This window comes from Manis javanica, chromosome 4, assembly GCF_040802235.1.
Source record: "Manis javanica isolate MJ-LG chromosome 4, MJ_LKY, whole genome shotgun sequence".
Classification (NCBI taxonomy): Eukaryota; Metazoa; Chordata; class Mammalia; order Pholidota; family Manidae; genus Manis; species Manis javanica.
The window spans coordinates 75,050,551-75,073,824 of NC_133159.1; the positions used below are offsets into that span (position 1 = coordinate 75,050,551).

Here is a 23,274-nt window from a genome sequence, read left to right on the forward strand (position 1 = left end):
CAATTATTAAGACACAAAGTCCAGTTTTATTTAAAATATTTAGACGATTGAGGTCAAAATGCATTTTCAGATTTAATTTTCTTTAAAATCTGTGTTTGGAACAGCTTCTGCTCCTCCCCAACTCTATGCTTCAACCATTCTCATATTTCAAATATTCTATGTCTCTCTCACTTCTGTAGCTTCAAATGAGATCATTTCTCAACCGGGATGGTCTTTCCATGCTACTGTTTCTTAACCTCTTTTTCATCACTGCCTTCATTTTAGACATTTTCTTCTAATCATCTTCCCTACTTTCCCAGTAAATAGTAAGGAATAAGATTTTGTCAGATAGGATTGATTGAGCTGTGCATGGTCACCAAACACTGTAATAGCTAATGTTTATTTCACCTGTCAATCACCAATTTTTTCCTCTTTGGGAGCAATAATGCCCCGATGAGAATTCATGTTCTATAGTCAGTCTAACCCCTGGGCTCCACCACCCTGTCCCTACAATCTGCTAACTCTTAGTCTGCCCTGTCACCTTCAGGTCTCAAGTTAGACCACAATTTCTCCAGGGCGCCCTCCCTGGCTCTTCCGGTCAAGGCTGGGTGCTCCTCCATGGGCACCTATTATATGGAGTACTTTGCAGCATTTATTACATAACTTTGTTATTTTTCTGTTTACTTGTATGTATCCTTTCTTAGATTGTAAGCTCTATGAGGACTCTTTCTATCTTGTTTGCTAACTGACTGTATTAATCAAGTTTCTCCAGAGAAAAAGAACCAATAGGATGTACATACATATAGTGACTTATTTTAAGGAACTATCTCATGCGGTATGTGGGGGCTGGCAAGTTTGAAACCTTCAGAGCAGTCCAGCAGGCTGGAGATCCAAGGAAGAGTTGATGTTGCAGCTCAAGTCTGAAGACAGTCTGGAGGCCGAATTCCCTCTTCCTAGGGGAGCCTCAGTCTTTTTTCTCTTAAGGCTTGCAGCTGACTGGATCAGGCCCATTGTACTATGAAGGGAAATTTGCTTTACTTAAAAGTCTACTGATTTAAATGTTAATCTCATCTGAAACATACCTTCACAGAGACATCTAGTGTTTGACCAAATATCTTGGTATCATGGCCTAGCCAAGCTGACACATAAAATCAACCATCACAGTGTCTAACACATAGCACCATGTCTACTACATAGCAAGTTTTCAACAAATGTCTGATGAATAAATGAAAAAAACCCCACACATTAGGAGTGAGCTTATTTTGTCAGTTAGCCTTGATGGCTTCCAATCATGAGTTTGTTTCTTTTTTATGCTACGTATCCACTGAAGGTCAGCTGCTACTCTTTCCATGGCAGTCACTCTGACATAGGCTGATGAAATAGACTTTATCTGGAACACTGTCAGTTTCATGGAAGAGGGGAAAAATTATTAGTTTCTACTTAGATGTACACACATCACCTCTAATCTTATGGGCAAAGCAATTCCATGGCTGAGCCTGAGACTGCAATGGCAAAAATGAAGTACAGAGGCATAATGAGATAGGTGCTTGTTATGGACTGAATTGTGTCCCCTAGTTCATATGTTGAAGTCATATGAATTTTAGATTTCATCTAGTACATGAGTGTATGACATTATTAAGAAATAGCTTAACGGCAGATGTAATTATTAAGGTTGTTAGTATGGGCCCTAGTCCAGTATTTCTGCTGTCCTTATAAAAAGGGGAAATGCAGAGACAGACTGGTACACAGCAAGACGCTACATGAAGATGAAGGCCAAGATCAAGGTGATGCCTCTACAAGTCAAGGAAGGCCACGGATTGCCTGCCAACTACAAGAAGCTATGAACAGATCCCTCCTCACATCCCTCAGAAGGAACCGACCCTGGCAACACCCTGATCTTGGACTTCTAGCCTCTAAAACTGTGAGATAACCCAGGTTGTTGTTTAAGCCACCCAGCAAATGGGGCTCTCTTACGGCAGCCCGAGGAAACTAATACAGTGGTGAAAATTTACAGGACGCCCTATAGTATCCAGAGACATCAAGATCCAGCAGTAGATGCAAATTCTCACTGTGTAAGAATTACTTTCTGGAGTAGATCTGGTATTAGGAAATTAAAATATACCTGGAATCCTGTGAGGAATTAAGTATGAGCCCCAGGTGTATAAGGGAATATCTACAGGGGCTGTATAATTTCTGGACCAGCTAACTACATGAGATGACCTTTTTTTCCAGGTAGATTACAGCCTCGCATACACACTGTACTGCTACATTATAAACACAAACCTGCTAGTGAAATAATAAAGCAGCATCTTTTCATTGTTGTTGAGGCTTAAAAGTGCGATTCTACAGAATAACCACTAGGTGTCACTCTAGGCAGAGATGAGAGAAAGGTTAGAGTTAATTGTCTTTTAAAACGTTCACTGCAATGGTTTCGGAAAAAGGAAAGTTTGGAAAGAAGAAAAATAATTATTACACATCATCCTAAGACCCTAGAATACTAAAGTTTCCATTTTACATATTTTGAGGACTCTGTAAGACCTGATTCATTCAGGTGGGATAGGACAGCTATAGAAAAAAGTTTTCCCAAATGGTGGGTTGAAGCTGGGGAAATCAAGGCTGTTAATATCTACGGGCTATGAGTCATGTGTAAAAATGACAGAGTGCAAGAAAAGGACAGAAACAGAAATAATAAAGCTAATAGTTGGACAGGTGAAGAAAATAATCAGACCTGAGAAGCAGATAGACTCAAATTATTTCAAGACTGGGCTGGAGCAGAAAGTGAGCATGTGCGTGGCAGCCTCCCCTTTAGGGTAGCGCTGGGATGCTGGAACAGCCAAAACGTCTACTATCTTTTAGATCTATGAACTAGGTATTTCTATGTAGTTATAATCACTTGTAATTTTAAAAACATCTTTTGCCTTTTCTCTCAACAGAGTATCAGAATTTTCTTATATCATAAAATTTACCTTTTAATTAGTAGGTAGTATTTTAGGTTGTTTATGTAATCACACTTCATTCTTTCCCCTATTGTTTAGGCATTTGTTATTTCCACTGTTTTGCAATTATAGGTAGTATGTTTCTACTGTGCATTCAATTACATGGACTCTACTCTGTTTCCTTTAAAGTTTGATGTGGAAGGTGAGTACCCTATTGTAACACAAGTATTAATTATTACAAGAAAGATGACAAATATTATCATTTGCCATCTAGTTCTATCTGAAATAACCAACAGTAATTTTTCATTCATTTTAATGAATACATAGAGAAAAGCCTGTATATAATTATATATATAGCATAAAATTTGATGTTCCAGCAACCATAGTGATGATACTTAGTATTATTTTCCTTCATTCCTTAGCATTTACACCACTTCTAAATGTCTTTTTTTGAATACAGCTCTATTTTTAAAAGAAACTTTGTATATCTTACCCTTTGGAAAGGTAATTTATTGACACATATCCAGTTTGAGAGCTGGCTAGAAATTTGTTTCCCAGCCTGACTAAAAAGAAACTTTGTTAAACTCTTTTCCAGCTTCTGAGAGTTAGAAACACAGTGCCTAGATGCCTCTGATGCCCCAAAGCTATATTAATCAAATTTCTTACTTGCACTATCAGAACTCAATCTGAAACAGTTTAGGCAAAAAGGGTAATTTTTTTCAAAAGCTCATGTCCCTGTAAGAGGGACAGAGGGGCAACCAGGCTCAAGGGTAAGTGAAACCAGACCCCTGAACCTCACCAAGGTTCTGCTTCATCTGTTTGTACCCCATCGAAGTCTGCTTTTCTCCACATGAGATGAAACCGTCAGACCTCTCACTTCACCAGCATAGAGGGACTGAGAGCTGCTTTTTCTGGTTCCAATTTCAAAAACTCTAGGGAAGAGCTCTGAATGGCCTAGCCTTGGACAATGAACTGTGGCATTTCCCCAACAATTTAAAAAGTACTCTGTTAATATGGCTGTTAAGACTATGACAAAAAAGTATTAGTGAAAGAAGTGTAGAACAAGATCATGAAACATTTAGTGACACAGCTAAACAATGATGCCTTTTTTTTGTTTATGTCTTTTTAATGTGCTCACTACCCAATCAAAAAGTGGTATAGCCCTGACCCCACAATCCCAGCCCCTCCACATGTGTTCCTTGAGCTAGAACCTGTCAATGCCCTTATGTAAGAAATTCCTTAAATAGACCAGCTTCTCCTGAAACATATGGCTGGAATGGGAAAAAGAGTGTTTTTAAGAAAAATAGGAGGAAATTCTGTTCTGAGGAGGAGGAGGGGTCTTAGGCCACAGCAGTCCACGCAAGTCCAACTAAATGGACAAGTTGACAGGGAAAGTGGTGTAGACACTGGGCCTCTACAGCAGACAGGTTTGTTCCCATCTGTCATATATGGCATCACTCTGTGTAACTACTTGCCCCTTCTCTTCAGGAGAAGTGACTTTGAGAGTGGCCATGCGATTTGCTCTGGTCAATGGAATGGGAGTAAATGTTACTTATACAACATCCAGGAGAAGCTTTAAACACTATTGCATGGTTTGCTTGGCCTCTTGCTCTCTACTATGAGAAGAGCGAGATAGAGGCTACTCCTTTAGCTTCAGTCCTGGAATGCAAAGACACAGTGGAGTCGCAACCTGGAGCAGAGCCACTGCTGACCTGTAGCCAACATAAGAGCAAGAACGAAATGTTTACTGATACGAGAAGATCTTGTGGGTTTGGTTACTCAGCAAAATTGACTGATATAAGAGCCTTTGCAATTGCTGTGCAGCCTGCCTGGAATGAATGCCTTTCCCATACATCTTCACATGGCTGGCTCTGTCTGTCATTCTACTCAATATGATTTCCTATCGCAGCCTGCTTCACCTTTCCTTTATTTCCTTAGATAAATGTTGGAGCAGCAATGGCTGCTTCCTCCCCCTGAACATGGGTGTGTAGCAAACAAACTTGGTGGGTGTTTGTGGTGGGGCCTCATGGTGCCTGGGAGGAAGTAAGAATGAGATTTTCCCTATTGTATACATGAATACTGCATGATTATATTAACACCCACATATTCAAATACAATTTCCTCATAGAGGACTTCCAAAACAACATGCCCTAACATTACTTATCCCCTAGTACTGCCAAGAATGTTAGCACATTTCTCTATTTAATTTTCTTAGAACATTATCACTATTCGAAATTATTCATTTTTACTTAATCCTCTCTCTCACTGAAATGAAAACCTCAGAAAGCAAGGACTTGTCTTGTTCAGTGCTGTATCTCCAGTATCTAAAATGGTGTATGGCAGTCTGTGTTCAAAAGTGTTTTCTGAACACATTAATGAGATCCTATCTCTTTTAATTATCCCCATTCTGCATTTCTCCAATGGCACACTCTTAACGATCACTTGTGGTGCCCCAGCGTTAGGTACTTGAGACACAAATTAGCTACCACCCTGCTCTAAAGTTTCAGTGATTCTCCTGAAATTGTGGAATATAATTGAAATTCCAGCCCGGCACTCAAGGCCCTCAATCTATTTCCAACCTTGTCTCCCAACATACCGTCCCCTCACACACAGTCAGTCATTCAGGAACATTGAACCACTTGCCATCCTCTAATTGCATTAGTTTGTTTCTGTTTCCCATGCTTTTATTCAAGTTCTTCCCTCTGATATGATCTTCATAATCACATCAAGCTCAGAAATGACCTCCCCCCAAATATCCACATCCTAATCCCTGGAACCTGTGACTGTTACTTTGTATGGCAATATATGTCCTTATATCCTTGCAGGTGTGATTAAAGGTCCTGAGATGAGGAGATAACTTTTGGATTATCCAGGTGGCCCCTAAATGTAATCACAGATATCCTTGTAAGACAGAGGGAGAGGAAGCTTATACACACGCAGGGAAGGCCAGGTGGAGACTGAGCAGACACAGACTTGAAGATGCTGGCCTTGAAGATTAGATGATATGACCAAGAGCCAAGGGCTATTAGCAGCCGCCAGAAGCTGGAAGGGAGAAGGAACGGATAATCCCCAGGGCCTCTGGAGGGAGTGTGGCCCTGCTGACACCTTCATTTTGGCCAGTGAAACTGATTTCTGGATTCTGGCCTCTAGAACTGTGAGAAAATAAATGTCTGCTGTATTAGGCCATCAAGTTTGTGGTATTTCTTACAGCAGCCCCAGGCCACGATGTAAAACACAATCTCTCTGACAAGACATATCTTAGATTGAAAGTCTGAGGAATGTTTTCAGATTCCCAGCTATAACTAATCTTTTCTTCCTCCATTCTTCCCTAGATCTCTCTCCTACTTACCACAATTTATATGTGCACCTATCTGTTTTCACATTTTCTTTTAGTAACTGAATTTGTCTCACTTCTTATATTTTTCAGATTACCTAGAAAACATACAGTATAGTGATTAAAGACATTCAGTGTGACGAAAGAAAATTACTAGATCCTTCCAAGCCTACATTTGCTTATCAGTAAATTGGAGATCAAAACAGTACTTATAATATAGGACAGTTATGAGGATTAAATGAGATCTCATGTAGAGTACTTAGTGCACTGGCACATGGTAAACACTAAAAAATGCTTATTATTATTGCTTGGCTTAAAAAAAACCTATAAAATCTATTATGATTTTGTAGGAAACCAGAATATACCACCCCAAAATATGCCACTTGCACCTAAGGGCCATTTTGAGCTAAAGTCAACTGAGAAAAAGCAAACACAAGAAAAAACTCTGTGTCCTCCCCAGGCCCACCAGCTCAGGCAGGAGGATTCTCAACCAGCTGAGAGAGCAGCAGAGGAATCTGCATAACAAACCTTATTAAAACTACCTTAATCTTCCATGCCTACATCCCTTTTCCTTTGTCTTGTCACTTCTCTGCAGATTTACTGTTCTTTGTTAAAATGCCATATAAGCCCAAGTTCTAACCACCCCTTTTGAGTTACTTATCACTGTATATGCACAATGCACATGTTAATAAACTGTTCATTTTACTATTGTTACTCTATTTTTGTCAGTCAAATTTGCAAGGCTTCAGCCAGAAAACCTAGGAGGGTAGAGGAGAAGTTTTTTTCCTCCCCTTGAATATCATTCAGTGGACTCAAATATCTCTTAAATTATTGCCAAGTGAGCCACAGAACTGGTGAAGGTATTTACAAACACATATCTTTCAATACTTTTACTTAGAAAATATAAAGAACTACAACTCAGTAAGAGGACAAATAATCCAGTTAAAAATAGGCAAATGATTTGACAGCCACTTAACAGAAGATATAAGACTGGCCAAAAAGCACATAAAGATGCTCAACATCATTAGTCATCAGGGAAATGCAAATTAAAACCAGAACGAGGCAGCACTAGATATTCATCAGAATGGCTAAAGTTGTAAATGCTGAGTGTCAGCAAGGATGTGGGCAGCTGGGACTCTCATACAACCCTGATGGGAATGTAAAATGGTACAACCATTTTGGAAAACTGCTTAGTAGTTACTTAAAAATTAAACGTAAATTTACCACTCAAGTCAACCATTCCACTATTAGGTATTTACCCAAGAGAAATGAAAACATATGTCTACACAATGGCTTGCACACAAGACTTTATAATGTTTGAGACAGGCCACCCAAGGATTACAGGGTTACTCTTCTAATGCTACAGTTTTTCAAAAAGTCCAAGAGCCTTGGTTAAACCATTAAAACCACCAACCATGAGCCTGGTCCAATAAACAGTCCCAGAGAAAAGTAATACCTGCACAGAAGCAGCCAGAAGTGACCAAGCATTACCTTTGCCTCATTTTAATAGTAATTTCTCTGCCCCAGGGTTGGAGTTTTCCACCATTTTTGAACATGAGATGTATTTGTAACATAGTAGAACAGAGCATGTATGCAGAAACCCCACCTCAACATGAAACCTAAGACCTCCCACTTGAACACATGCATGAGTTTCCAGCTTAAAAACTTCCCACATTAACCCCTCAGAGAGGCAGAGCTTTGGAAATTATTCCCGTCTCCTTTACTTGTAAGTAAAATAAAGTTTTTCTTCCAACAACTCTTGGTGTGTTCTGGCTCAAACATGCCAATGGTGACCTCAGTGTGTTCAGTAACAGTAATAGCTTTATTCATAATAGTAAGAAACTGGAAACAATCCAAAAGTCTATCAATAGGTGAATGGAAACTAATGATGGTATATCCATACAATGGGATACTACTCAGCAAAGAAAAGGGAAGGAACTACTAATACATCACAACATGGGTGAATTTTAAAATCATGTGAAAGGAGTATATACTACAAAATCCCATTTACATAAAACAGCAATTTTTTAAAAAGCAAACTATAGAGATAAAGAGCAAATGAACAAGAGAAAGACTGCAAAGGAGCATGAAGAATCTTTTTTTTTTCTTTTTGGTATCATTAAAATACAATTACATGAGCAACATTGTGGTTACTAGATTCCCCCCATTATCAAGTCCCCACCACACACCCCATTACAGTCACTGTCCATCAGCATAGTAAGATGCTAGTCACTACTTGTCTTCTCTGTGCTATATTGCCTTCCTGTGCCCCCTGCTACATTATGTGTGCTCATCATAAGAGCATGAAGAATCTTTTAGGGGTGATGAGAATGTTCTGTATGTTGATTGTAGCAGTGGTTTCATGGTACACAGATTTTTAAATAACCATTGAGCTTTATGCACTAAATGGATGCAATTTATTGTTAACTTGATAATGCTAATTTTAAAAAGCTGCCAAGGTAATTTTTAAGAAAAAATAAGGATACTCTTCCTATACAATCCAGCAATCAGTTTCTTTGATAATTACCCAAAGAAGTTGAGAAATTAGACCCATATAAAATCTTGTACATGGATGTTTATAGCAGCTTTATTCATAACTGCTACAACTTAGAAGCAACAGTGCATGAAATCCCTCAGTACATGAGTGGATAAATGTACTGTGGTACAAAGACAATGAAATATTATTCAGTACTAAAAAGAAATGAGCTACCAATTAAAGAAATGACATGGGGGAACCTTATTCCCCATGAAGGCCAAGGCAGACTCATGGACACGGTAAAGAGATTAGTGGTTTATACAGTAAAGAGATCAGAGCTTGTGGGGGAAGGAGGGATGAACAGGTAGAAGACAAATTTTAGGACAGTGAAATTATTTTGTATGGTACTACATATATATATAGGTGGATTCATGTCATTATATATTTGTCAAAACCCATAGGTATACAACACTAAGGATGAACCCTCATGTAGACTAAAGGTGACAATGATTATGTCAAGGTAGGTTCATTGGGTACAACACATGTACCCTGTGGTGGTAGATATTGATAATAGGCGAGGATATGCATGTGGGGGGCTGGGGATATATGGGAATTCTCTCATTTTTGCTCAAGTTTGCTCTGAACTTAAATACAAAAAAAAAAAAAATAAAGTCTTAATTTTTTAAAATGTTAATTAAAAAAACAAAAGCTTTCAGTATTCTGAAATCATGTCCTCTTTCTCTCTTTGCTCCTCAATCAAACAGATTTTATCTCACAAATGTTAGATGTTTTCCAAGGCAGCACTACACGACACATTAAAAAAAAACAAACCCCAAAAGCCTAACAGATTAATTACACTCTTTTGCCACTAGGTGGCACAGGAAAACGACAGAATGCTCCTGGAATGGCAGAAGAACTGAGTAAAACAAAGCGGAAATGCCAAGTAGGGACAGCTGACTTCAGATACTCATGGCGAAAACCCAGTTACATAAAAATCCATTTTGTAACTGAAAGGCACACAGATTTAGCTGGAACTTTTAAGCAACATATATTAGTTGTTTTAACAATTACTTGTGCTGATATATTGTAGCTATTAGATATTTGCTGACTAAACAAGTGAGTGAAAGGTTAGGAATTTGGATCCCCTCCTAAGAGATAATAGATTGGAGAAAAAATTTCGTACTTCAAATGGAAAACTATGCAGTGGTTACCACACACCCTTGCAGGACTGATTCTAGCAGGGCTGGAACTGGTCTCTGAGGTACTTTGCATTTTATAGATTGAAGGTAACTGACAGGCATGCGAACTCTGGTTCAGGAGTTTTGACTGACCTTCACCTTATTGAAAAACTGGTTTTGCCTTCATTTGCAATTCAATTTATTATATTTAACTTTGTACTTTTCAGCTTTTCCTTTCAACTGGTTGTCACCTGCTTTATCATACTGTATTGAATAAAATAAAAATCTTTAACATACGTTCATTTTTATATTTATATGAGTCATGACTTCGCCTTTTTCTGAAAATTATCTTTTAGCAATACCTCTAGAGAAACAAGCTTATTGGAAACAACGGTTTCTCTAAACCTGAGAATTGACAGAAAAGGTAAAAATACAGAGCTGGAATACCAGGAAATGGACTCAGGTCAAGGGAAAAAAGCCTGATTTATTTTCTTTGAAAACTGGGTTCCAGCAAAGTTCTTGTGTGAGTTTATTCCCCACACCTACATTCACAGCCCTTCTGCTCGTCTAGATTACATAATCCCATCCCTCCCCTAAACCCTCACACTTATCTGATTGAATTAGGGAAGGACAGAGTCAGGCTAAACCAACAACTCTTGGAAATTTGGATTTGAGGCTGAGAGACAGGGAGTTTCTGCTGGGCACTTGTAAGAGGAAGAGATGCAAAGCTTGGTCTGGGACAAGACTGTGCACAGTCACTCACTGGTTTGCAAAGCTCTCAAATTAAAATCTCCAAAATTTGTTTAATACAAAAGGCTTTCAAGCTAGATAGATCTTACTTGGAAATTAAACATTAAAACTTCTAGTTGTGTGGCAGTAGGCAGTAGGCCTTCTCTGAAACTCAGTTTCCTCATTTGTTAATAAGAAAAGGGAATGTCTGCCCTATACAATTTCTATGAAGATTAAGTGAGTTAAATCCACAGTGGAAAAGCACTTTTTGGTACACATAATACACTCAAAAACTAGTGCTCAATCAGAAAGTGGAAGAGATTCTCTTAGCTACAAATAGGATGAATAACTTTACACAAAAGGGGGTAAAGAGATGATAATTATGGTATGGACTAACTGTATAACAATGTTTTCACATCAAAAAAGAGGGCTGTGATTTCTTTCAGGAAGGACAGATTTAAGGAGAAGGAAAACTTTTTGTCTCAGTTGCTGTTTTAAAATAAAGGTTTTGTGCTTATGTGATGGGCATGTAAATTTTAGAAGTCTCTTTTTACAAAAAAAAATTATTTTTAAAAAGTTTTAGGTTCACAGCAAAATTGAGCAGCAAGTACAGAGCCCCCTTGTCACCCCCACAAACTTCCCCACCAACATCAGTTGAGCAAGTGGCACATTTGTTACAACCAATGAACCAACACTGAGACATAATCACCCAGGGCCCATTGTTTACGTTAAGAGTCCATTCTTGGGGTTCTGACTAATGTGTGACATGTATCCACCATTATACTATCATTCAGAATAGCTTCCCTGAGAAGCCCCATTTAAGGCTATTTTGAGGCTAAGCAAAGAATATTAATGGAAGAAGAGTAGAAAACCAATGGGCTACCAATTATACTTCCATGATAATAACGATGGTGTATATGAGGATTTTCTAGTGCACACTGGCTGATGGCAAGTAGCCTCACTGCGTCTGGTGAATCTTTCTTGATTTGGACTTGTCACTACTACTTTTGACAACACTAATCAATCTACTTTTTTCATTTGTCCAAGAGCAGGAAGAATACTTATTTATCTGTGTGGCTATGTTAACTGCAAAGACTGGTGAACTGTAGAGACTTTTCTGATGCGGTTGTTAATGATGGAAAGGGTTGAATTCTATCACAGATAATCTGCAAGGTTGAATAGTGCACTGTCGGTCATTCTTACCTGGGATATGCAACAGAATCAGAAAGATTTTTCAAAATATATTTTGGCCTTAGAGAATCAGATTCTCTCAGGATGCTTCTTGATCTGTGCACTGCAGCACACCTCTGCAGAGGATGATTCAGCACCCGATCACCCTTAGCTGAGGACCATAGTGCTATCTGACCTCTCTGGCGGCCACACCGACTTCTTCGGCTTCGACCGACCTCACCACACGGAGGAAGGCCTGAACTGAGATAGTCGTGGAGGTCGTAAAGAGGAGAGGGAGGACTTAAGACATTTATGATATAGAAATCACAGTATTTACACATAGAAGAAGAAGTTGATGAGGGTTTTTATGAAAGTTTCAAACCTATGTAAAAGTTGAGAGATTAGAATTGGGTTGAACAATATGAAACTGCCAACATTCATCTATTTTTGACCTACAAAAATGACCATTTCATGTGATTCCACCTAATATAAGACACTTATATACACAACAAGATTTTACTTCATTTACTGCTCCTTTCCTCCTTTACCTTTTAAAAAACGTTTTTCTTGCTAAGTAGTTTTAAAGCAAACCTTAGACTTTACGTTACTTCGCCCCTATAGACTTGGCATATAGCTCTAAAAATTATCAACATTTTTTTTCTACAATGTCAATGTCATTATCATGCCTAATTTACAATAATTCCTCAGGACCATCGAGTACCCAACCTACATTCATATTTCTCTATCTTTAAAAATGTGCTTTTATTTCAGTGGATTGGGTCAAGTACTGAGTACCCAACACATTCATATTTCTCTGATTGTCTTTAAAAATATCTTTTTACTTTGGTGGATTGGGTCAAGTTCTTAGACAAGGTCCACACAAAGTATCTGGTTCTCAGGCCTCTCTCTGAAATAACCACTTTTTTCCCAGTGCTCTGACTTGTTGAAGAAACTGGGTCAGTTACCAAGCCTGTTGTTATGACTCACATTCTGGATTTATTTGCTTTTCCATGATACCACATAATCTGTTCTTTAATCTGCCATGTTCCCATAAACTGGGAGTCAGGAAGCCTGCATTTATAGTCACTATAATATCCAGAGTGGACAGATCCTGTCTGTAGAATGCCAGTTTTGGATATGTCACCGACAAGCTGTGTGACCTTGGGCAAGTTACCAAGCCTATCTAAACCTCCATTTTCTCATTTGTAAAACAGGAGTATAACAATTCATAACTTGAAGAGTTTTGTAAAGAGAAAATAAGATAATGAATATGCAATGATCAGAAAAATGCCTGATATATAGACAGGCAAGCAGTTGCTCCATGAATGTGAATTCCAGCCAATGACAAAAGAGATGCTCTCAGCTTATGATGTAATACAAATATTCATTTCAATAAAATACTTATAAAGTACCTGAAAACTTGCATCTTTATTTTTTTACATTGCAGGATACATACATTATTGTATCTGTAAGGGATTAAGTAATACCCACAGCAGAAGTAGAGAGTCCAAGGATTTTTGAAGAATAAATTGTCTTCAGGAATTTGGCTCTGCTGCCAAGGATGCAGAGTCTCCTCTGAGCCAAAAACATGCTACAGGATAAAAAGTTTTGAAAGGGCATAAATATGTGACATTTACATCACTATCAGACACATATAGCTAGCTAATCAATCATAAGCTTATGTAGGGAAATATAAATAAAAATTTGTAAAAGTTGTTTTCCTCCTATCATATAACCTCTCCTCACTAGAATCATTCTAATAGAATCCTCCTTATCTTACACAAACTTATGCATATATCATTTTACACTAGAGATCTGTAAGGATATTGTGAATTCAGGAAATCAGGCTCTAATTTAGTCATGAGCATAAAATTACAGTAAGTAAAAGTTGCATTTGTAGCAAGCTATGAAACCCAGAATATTTTAATATAAGAACTACTCAAGTTTCAGGAATCGTCTAGATAAGTCACCAGTGAAAGCACAATTTGTAACAGCAAATTACAGTGGTTAGAAACAGGTTATTTAGAAGGTTATTTGAAAAGGATTATGTAGGTCCTTGATAAATATGAAGAATATATGAATAATCTTAGGCTATTTTCTCAGTTGTTACTTCCCTCAACAATCCAAGGGAAGCTAGCAAGTGAGCCATTTCAATAGCTTTCAGTTATATGACAAGCATGCGTTCCGATTACACCTCTTCCTATAAGGAAATCATCATCGGTCATGGGTAAACGTAAGGAGACAGAAGCAATGTGGACTTCTCTTATTCTACTGACACCCAGAAGCAGAAGAAAACTCAGGCTTTCTGAAAACATTCAGGTCAACAAACCTCATAAGGCTTTACTCTGAGAATATTCTGCCAGTTGATAACATTTCCCCTATCTCTAGTAGTTAATCAAACTTTAGAAAAAGAGACATATTCTATGGATTCAAAGGAACCACTGAAGCTAACTATGAACCTCTTTAAGTTTCCAAAATATTTAGGCTACAGAAAGCTTTAGACGTGAAAAATAGCATATTGGATGTTTCTTAAAAGATGAAATACAAAATCCTGACTTTGTCAAAAACCTCAGCTTAAACGATAGTCTCTTGGCCATTCTACCTCACATCAGACAGTTTTAATTCTCTGCAAAGCACTCCTTTTTTGCTTCCTTGTTTGGCTGGTTACTCATTCATTCATTGGATGATTTATTATGTGGGCTTCAAGAGCAGAAATGTGGTGTGTTCTGTTCACCACTGTATTTTCTGGTAAATAGGAGGCCCTTAATAAATAAAAGTGTTAAATGACTGACTGAATAAATAAAATCACATTTAATGTGATTTATTTGTTAAATGTGTTAATGTGCTAAATGACTAAATGACTGAATGAATAAATAAAATCACATTATACATTAATGATTAAAGTGGGTTTATTTATAGCAAGAAACTTTTTATGAAATGTTGATCTTATCCAGTAATTAATCCTATGTTTTATGTGTTTCCAATCAAACACCAAGTTTTCTTAAATCAAGACATGCCTATTCATGTATCACTAACTTCTGTTCAAGAATAAAGAAGTAACTGCGTTAGACAGTAGGGATAGTTTTAAGGAAGGGTTTTACCAAACAACAGAAACAAGGTTAAACAATCTTCATTCAGTATTGTAGAGTTATTTGATTCAGCATAATACCGGGGTTTTTTTCCAGCAAAAAAATGGTCACTTATTAAAGTTCAGCCTAATTTCTTAGGTATTTAATAGGACTATAAGCAAAATCTGTTCTTGTAGGTAGACAAATGAGATAAACCTCTTCTACTTTCTTAAGATAAACTGGGGGGAGAAAACAGTACTATGAATCAGGGTACCTGAATTCTAGTCCTTATTCCGATAATGAAATAAAAGTTTTTATCCTCAGAGAAGTCTCTGACTCTTGCTTAGCCTCAGTTTGCCCATTTTTCAAAATAGATGAATACATAACTCCTTGGTTTGAAGGTAATCTCAGAATGCTGTGGTAAATCACTGGTGGTCACGTAAACTTCGAATGCAGCTCTTGGGAGATTTCCCTCCAGGCAGAGTGAGCTGTGCCCTCTGGCCACCTGGCCTCTGTGCCCATTCTCCTTGGGGAGTTGACACTAAACTTACCTGATTTTGTCTGGAAATCCCAAAGCCTAAACCTCACATCCTCTCTGCTGTCTCTGACAGAACATCACCTCCATGATGCAATGTACTTCCTGGCAACTGACCCAGCTCTTCATTTCTCTTCCACTCTCCCAACCTCCTAGTGTGTCTTTCGGGATGACTGGACCATAATCAGCAAATTTCATGATATCTTTATGTGCTAATAGTGCTCTCCTTGCTTTAACTCAAACATCATTGTCCCTGAAGATATCACTTCTCTATTCTTCAGTGTTGACTTCTGTTCTTATATGCCCCACCTGCCTTTCTTGCTGTCCGTTTTACCATTGTCAGACTATCACTTCCCTCATCTGCCTCAGTGACGCTGTCTCCTGACCTGCTGATAACTCCCTATCATTCATTAAGGATTTGGTCATTAAGCATACAGTTTTCTCCTCAACTCAAAGTACTGTGATCATCTCAGGGAATTTCAGTGTCTTCAGAGCAGAGCCATCCAGCAACCGCATCCCTGTGTCCACTGCCCTTCTCTTCCCTCCCACCTCAGTCTCTCCCTCCTACTGTTGTAACTTGTACCTTGCCACTACCCCTGTCTGATCGGTTTCCAAAATATTTAATTGAAACATTCTTCTCTTTGATCATAAACTACATTTCTTTTCAATTAGTTATCCTATGACTATTCTTCAGTACCATCAAGATCTCCAGGAGGCTGCCTCTCCTTTTACCAGTCAGCCCTCACTTTTCTTTATTGTCCAATGCGGACGTCAGGTCCTTCACTTCAATATTGTTCCTGAAAGAGCCCTAAGCCCTCGTCTGTCTTTCCACCTGTCTGTAAAACCATAGCCCTGGATGAATGCAGCCAGGGCCTTGTTTCCTATGGTCCATGAAGCTGTGAACTGCTGCAGAAAGTCACACAGGATGTTTGGTTTCACCACAAATTCATGGTAGTTAACTTCACATTGACCCCCCCAATATTGTCCAGCATTTCTACTACATTTTACAGGTGAAGGACGACAGAATCTGCCACCCCAAAATATGCCACTTTGGCATAAGGAGCTAAAGGCACTTGAAAAACAACAGATGCAAAAAGAGTCATGTGCTCACTCCCTTTCTTCCCCAAAACAGGAGAAAAAATTCTCATGTGAAAGATGCCTTTCCAGTACCAAGAGAAAACAAACATTCTTAGATAGGCAGTCAAGGCTGAGAATTCTGTACAAACAGACCTCGTTAAAATAATTCTTATCTTCCTTTAGTTCCTTTTCCACAATTGCCTCTCTTTGTTCCTTTTCCACAATTGCCTCTCTTTGTTCAACTTAGTATTAAAAACATTTGGTTTTGCCACTTCTTTGGGTCTTTATTTTCTTATGGGAACTCCTGTGTCATGCAGAACTTATACTGAATGTGTGTTCTTTAATCTATCTCATGTCAGTTTAATTCTCAGGCCCTGCTAAAAACCCCAGGGGACAGGTCATACTTCTCATCCATATTCCAAAATAATTTATTTTTCCCACACACCCCTAACTTAATACCCTCTTTAGTCTAAGCAGATGATCTTGCTTCCTATTACAGAGAAAAGAGAAGACATCAGATGGGAACTCTCTCAATTTACCCAAATCTAAAACACCAAACCTAAAAAAAAAGCCCTTTTCTTTTTTCTTCCTATCATAACAAAAGACATGGCTCTCTATAGAAGGATAAACTCTCCTCCTATGGCTTAGGTCTCGTCCCTCCTACCTCTACAGAGACCTTGCTCAACTGATAATTCCCTTTCTCCTGGATATTAAGCTTTCTTTCCTGAAGTCTCTTCCAATTAAAAACAGCAAAAACAAAACAAAATACAAATAAACAAAAAATAAAACGCCTGATTCTACCTTCTCCTCCCTGTTGCTTGTTTCTTCTTCAAATCAAAACTTTATCACTTTCCCTTGAAAGCAAAACTTCTGTGCCCATTACTCCATAGACTCAGCTGTTGGTCAAGTCAGTTCTGCATCTTCACAATGTTAAATCCAGTGGACATTTTGCAGTTCTCCCTTTCCTTAAGCTCTCTGCAGCTTTAGGTGGTGCTGGTCAAGCTGTGTCTCCTCCCAGAAATACCACAATCACTTGGCTTTTGACACACTAGCTCTCCCCTAACCTTTCATTAAATAATGGAATTCCTTAGCACCCAGGTCTGGGCTCTTTCCTTCTCACTCATTACGCTGTCACTAGGTAGTGATAATCATAGGGATTGTGGGGGCATTCATGAAAATAATGGTTCCAAGGAAATCTATACAGGCTGACTGATACAGATTCAGGACCTCTGAAGCTATTCTTCATAAATACATTTTGAGCAGCATTTTCAAATGCAATTAATATATATGTATACACACACATACCAATAAGCTAAAAAAATTAATTCAGAGGTCACTGAAAAGTTGCAAGAAAATCACAAAGTATATATGGCTTTTAATTCTGGACAATATTTGCCGCTATATTTTTCTATTTTCTCCTTAAAAACAATATTGTGTGAAGAAAACCAGGCAATTGTGAATCAAGGTAATGTAGTGAACCTGATTATGGCATAGCATACATAAATTCAACTCCATATTCAAATACCCTTACTCAGTAGAATATTAAACTATTTATTATCATTGGAGTAGACTGTTTAAAATGAAGACCCAGAAGGTGTGTGGCACATCTGAGGGTGACCGAAGCTGAAAAGGCTGGTACATGGCTGGGGGCAGAATCCAGAGCTAAAATGTAAGCAAAACAATCAAAATGAATTGCAAGAACTCTTAAATCCAAGTGACCAACTTGTAACCACTTTGCATATGGGGAGGAGAGGTAGAAAGAGATTCAGTTAATTTGGCAAAGTTCCGCAGGTCTAGGTTAACTTGCAAGTTCAACAAAAATTAATGTGAGGTTGACAGAAAACAAGGCCAGGGTTAGTGCACAGCTCACATCGTTGAGTCTGACCTAAGACAAGGTTATTTCCACCTCATGCTCTACTTGTCAGTCCGGTTCTGGAATCTTTATAGGAGTTGGTGATACAACAGAGAGCATCTAAGAGTGAACAAGGTACTGGTTGTAAAAGCACAGTGGGGATAATAAGCTTCAAAGTCATGTCACGAGACAACAGTGGAAAAAATCGGCCCCTATTTGGCCGACACAATATTGAAGGAGACGTCATGATTGGAAAGCTGCTCTGTGTAAATGGATCGGCATAATTCAACATTTCTCCATAGTAAAGAAGTATGGCTAGGTGGTTCAAACTAGCAGGAATTAATTTTAGCAACTTCCTAAGGGCCGATCTGCACCGTTGATGCCTAGGGTGGCGGTGGGCAAGCTGCCCCAATTCTCGCTCAGGGGGCAGCTGAGGGGTCCACGTGTGCAAAGGCAGCTCAAGGACGAACTGGGCGGGGGCGCGCACTCCCAGAGCTGCTCCGACTCCCAATAGATGAGAGATTTTCTCTTTTGACTAAACACTTTAGATTCCACTACGATTCACTTAGATAGCAGGTTACCAGCCTGTTTGCTTTTTTAATAAGAATCCCCTTTAGGGATGAACTGCAGTCGATGTTACTCTTCCCAGTTTTACAAATGCCTAAGACTGCAAAATCAAGAGCAAAACGGGCCGCGGCTGACGGGTCCAGGGACCCCACACCAGAAGGCCGGTCACCTCAGTGCCATTCCTTCTCCCGAGGGAACTACAACTCCAGCGCCGGTCCTCCAGGGCCCGGGTCAGGCGCCCCCGGCCGCGGGGCCAGTCCAGGTCCTGGGGGAATCCGCCCCAGCTCGTGCCTCTCCCGCACAGCCAGCCGGCCGACCCCCTCCCGCCCCGCTCCGCACGGCCCCGCCGCACCGGCCCCACTCACCTCCCTGGCCGGACAACCTCGCCTCCGAACCGCGGACTGGCGCCAGGGCCGCCGGTCCGCGTGGGGCGGGGCTCGGGCGTGGGGCGGAGCCGCGGGCGCCGCTGGAGTCGGAGCGGGCGGCAAGGAGCGCCGGGACTGCGGCCTGGAGGCAGCCGGGCGGGCGCGTGCGGAGAAGGCGGCGACAGGCGCGGCGCTGGGAGTCAGTCCGCGGGCGGCGGCGCGGAAGTGGGGCTTTGGACCGGGTCCACGCAGGGGGATGGGAATTAGGTCCGCGGCTCTAATCGCGTGTGTGTGAGTGAGCGGTTGGGCGGGTTATAGGACGACGATTGATTCGGGAGAAGAGTTTTTTGTTTTTCGGTTTTTTCTTAGATTCGCTGGGATTTTCTATGTGGACAATCATGTCTGAGAATAAGGACAGTTCTTTTTTAAAAAAATCTTTTCTGATCTATATGCCTTTTATTTCCTTTTGTTGCTATATTGTGCTAAGACTTACAGTATAATGTTGAATAGGAGTGGTGACAGCAGACATCCTTCCTTTGTTCCTGAGTGAGGGACTGTGGATATTATTCAGCCTTAAAAATGAAGTCGTGAAAGTAGTGATTTTACAGCATCTCACTACGCTGATTGACAGTGACTAATGGGGTATGTGGGGGGGGACTTGGTGAAGGGGAGAGTCTAGTAAACATAATGTTCCTCATGTAGTTGTAGGTTAATGATACCAAAAAAAAAAAAAAAAGAAGTCGTGAAAGTGGAATCGTGGGGCATTTTTCCTTTTTTTAAAATTGTGGTATCATTAATCTACAGTTACATGAAGGACATTATGTTTACTAGGCTCCCCCCTTCACCAAGTCCCCCCAACATACCCCTTCACAGTCACTGTCCATCAGTGTAGTAAGATGCTGTAAAATCACTACTTGTCTTCTCTGTGTTGCACAGCCCTTCCTGTGCCCCAACCCACTATACATGCTAATCGTAATGCCCCCTTTCTTTTTCCTGCCCTTATCCCTCCCTTCCCACCCATCCTCCCCAGTCCCTTTCCCTTTGGTAACTCTTAGTCCATTCTTGGGTTCTATGATTCTGCTGCTGTTTTGTTCCTTCAGTTTTCCTTTGTTCTTATACTCCAGGTATGAGTGAAATCATCTGGTATTTGTCTTTCTCCGCCTGACTTATTTCACTGAGCATAATACCCTCTAGCTCCATCCATGTTGTTGCGAATGGTAGGATCTGTTTTTTTCTTATGGCTGAGTAATATTCCACTGTGTATATGTACCACATCTTCTTTACCCATTCAGCTACTGATGGACATTTAGGTTGCTTCCATATCTTGGCTATTGTAAATAGTGCAGTGATAAACATAGGGGTGCATCTGTCTTTTTCAAACTGGAGTGCTGCATTCTTAGGGTAAATTCCTAGAAGTGGAATTCCTGCATCAAATGGTATTTCTATTTTGAGCATTCTGAGGAACCTCCATACTGATTTCCACAATGGTTGAACTAATTTACATTCCCACCAGCAGTGTAGGAGGGTTCCCCTTTCTCCATAACCTCGCCAACATTTGTGGTTTTTTGTCTTTTCGATGATGGCGATCCTTACTGGTGTGAGGTGATATCTCATTGTGGTTTTAATTTGCATTTCTCTGATGATTAGCGATGTGGAGCATCTTTTCATGTGCCTGTTGGCCATCTGGATTTCTTCTTTAGAGGACTGTCTATTCAGCTCCTCTGCCCATTTTTTATTTTTTTAATTGGATTATTTGCTTTTTCTTTGTTGAGGTGTGTGAGCTCTTTATATATTTTGGATGTCAGTCCTTTATCGGATCTGTTATTTATGAATATATTCTCCCATACTGTAGGATACCTTTTTGTTCTATTGATGGTGTCCTTTGCTGTACAGAAGCTTTTCAGCCTGATATAGTCCCACTTGTTCATTTTTGCCTTTGTTTCCCTTGCCCGGGGAGATATGTTCATGAAGAAGTCACTCATGTTTATGTCCATGAGATTTTTGCCTATGTTTTTTTCTAAGAGTTTTATGGTTTCATGACTTACATTCAGGTCTTTGATCCATTTCAAATTTACTTTTGTGTATGGGGTTAGACAGTGACCCAGTTTCATTCTCTTACATGTAGTTGTCCAGTTTTGCCAGCACCATCTGTTGAAGAGACTGTCATTTCCCCATTGTATGTCCATGGCTCCTTTATCATATATTAATTGGCCATATATGTTTGGGTTAATGTCTGGAGTCTCTGTTCTGTTCCACTGGTCTGTGGCTCTGTTCTTGTGCCAGTACCAAATTGTCTTGATTACTGTGACTTTGTAGTGGAGCTTGAAATTGGGGAGCGAGATCCTCCCCCACTTTATTCTTCCTTCTCAGGACTGCTTTGGCTATTCGGGGTCTTTGGCGGTTCCATATGAATTTTTAAACTATTTGTTCCAGTTCATTGAAGAATGCTGTTGGTAATTTGATAGAGATTGCATCAAATCTGTATATTGCTTTGGGCAGGATGGCCACTTTGATGATATTAATTCTTCCTAGCCAGGAGCATGGGATGAGTTTCCATTTGTTAGTGACCTCTTTAATTTATCTTAAGAGTGTCTTGTAGTTTTCAGGGTATAGGTCTTTCACTTCCTTGGTTAGATTTATTCCTAGGTATTTTATTATTTTTGATGCTATTGTGAATGGAATTGTTTTCCTGATTTCTCTTTCTCTTAGTTCATTGTTAGTGTATAGGAAAGCCACAGATTTCTGTGTGTTAATTTTGTATCCTGGAACTTTGCTGAATTCCAATATTAGTTCTAGTAGTTTTGGAGTGGAGTGTTTAGGGTTTTTTATGTACAATATCATGTCATCTGCAAATAGTGACAGTTTGACTTCTTCTTTACCAATCTGGATTCCTTGTATTTCTTTGTTTGGTCTGATTGCCATGGCTAGGACCACCAGTACTATGTTGAATAACAGTGAGGAGAGTGGGCATCCCTGTCTTGTTCCCAATCTCAGGGGAAAAGCTTTCAGCCTCTCGCTGTTCAGTATGATGTTAGCTGTGGGTTTATCATATATGGCCTCTATTATGTTGAGGTACTTGCCCTCTGTGCCCATTTTGTTGAGTTTTTATCATGAATGGATGTTGAATTTTGTCGAATTCTTTTTCAGCATCTATGGAGATGATCATGTGGTTTTTGTCCTTCTTTTTGTCGATGTGGTGGATGATGTTGATGGATTTTCGAATGTTGTACCATCCTTGCATCCCTGGGATGAATCCCACTTGGCCATGGTGTATGATCCTCTTGATGTATTTTTGAATTCAGTTTGCTAGTATTTTGTTGAGTATTTTTGCATCTACATTCTTCAGGGATATTGGTCTGTAATTTTCTATTTTGGTGGGGTCTTTGCCTAGTTTTGGTATTAGGGTGCTGTTGGCTTCATAGAATGAGTTTGGGAGTTTTCCCTCCTCTTATATTTATTGGAAAACTTTAAGGAAAACTCTATATGTGTGATAAAATTCCGAGGTAAATCCATCTGGCCCGGGGTTTTGTTCTTGGATAGTTTTTTGATTACCGATTCAATTTCGTTGCCGGTAATTGGTCTGTTTAGATTTTCTGTTTCTTTCTGGGTCACTCTTGGAAGGTTGTATTTTTCTAGGAAGTTGTCCATTTCTCCTAGGTTTTCCAGGTTGTTGGCATATAGGTTTTCATAGTATTCTCTAATAATTCTTTGATTTCTGTGGGGTCCGTCGTGATTTTTCCTTTCTCATTTTTGATTCTGTTGATGTGTGTAGACTCTTTTTCTCTTAATAAGTCTGGCTAGAGGCTTATCTATTTTGTTTATTTTCACAAAGAACCAGCTCTTGGTTTCATTGATTTTTTTCTATTGTTTTATTCTTCTCAATTTTATTTATTTCTCATTTGTTCTTCTTTTTCAAATTTCAATTATTGTGACATTAGACTATACATTTGGGATTGTTCTTCCTTCTTTAAATATGCCTGAATTGCTATATACTTTCCTCTCAAGACT

The 23,274-nt window shown here is 39.4% G+C and overlaps 1 protein-coding gene across 4 annotated transcripts in view; it reads right to left on the reverse strand.

Moving 5' to 3' along the window:
- Positions 1 to 19,415, reverse strand: part of KYAT3 (kynurenine aminotransferase 3) — a 46,449-nt gene extending 27,034 nt beyond the window's left edge. For 2 of the 4 annotated variants that reach the window (XM_073234244.1, XM_073234243.1), the window contains exon 1: positions 19,267 to 19,415. Coding sequence is in view for 1 of the 4 variants with exons in the window: in XM_073234242.1 (XP_073090343.1) it covers positions 13,294 to 13,392 (99 nt within the window). In the remaining 3 variants the exon portion in view is untranslated. Of the gene's footprint in view, positions 1 to 779; positions 948 to 13,293; positions 13,394 to 19,266 lie in introns of those variants that run through there. The other 2 variants (XM_073234242.1, XM_036996359.2) reach the window with 2 other exon arrangements.
- Positions 19,416 to 23,274: the final 3,859 nt, after the last annotated feature.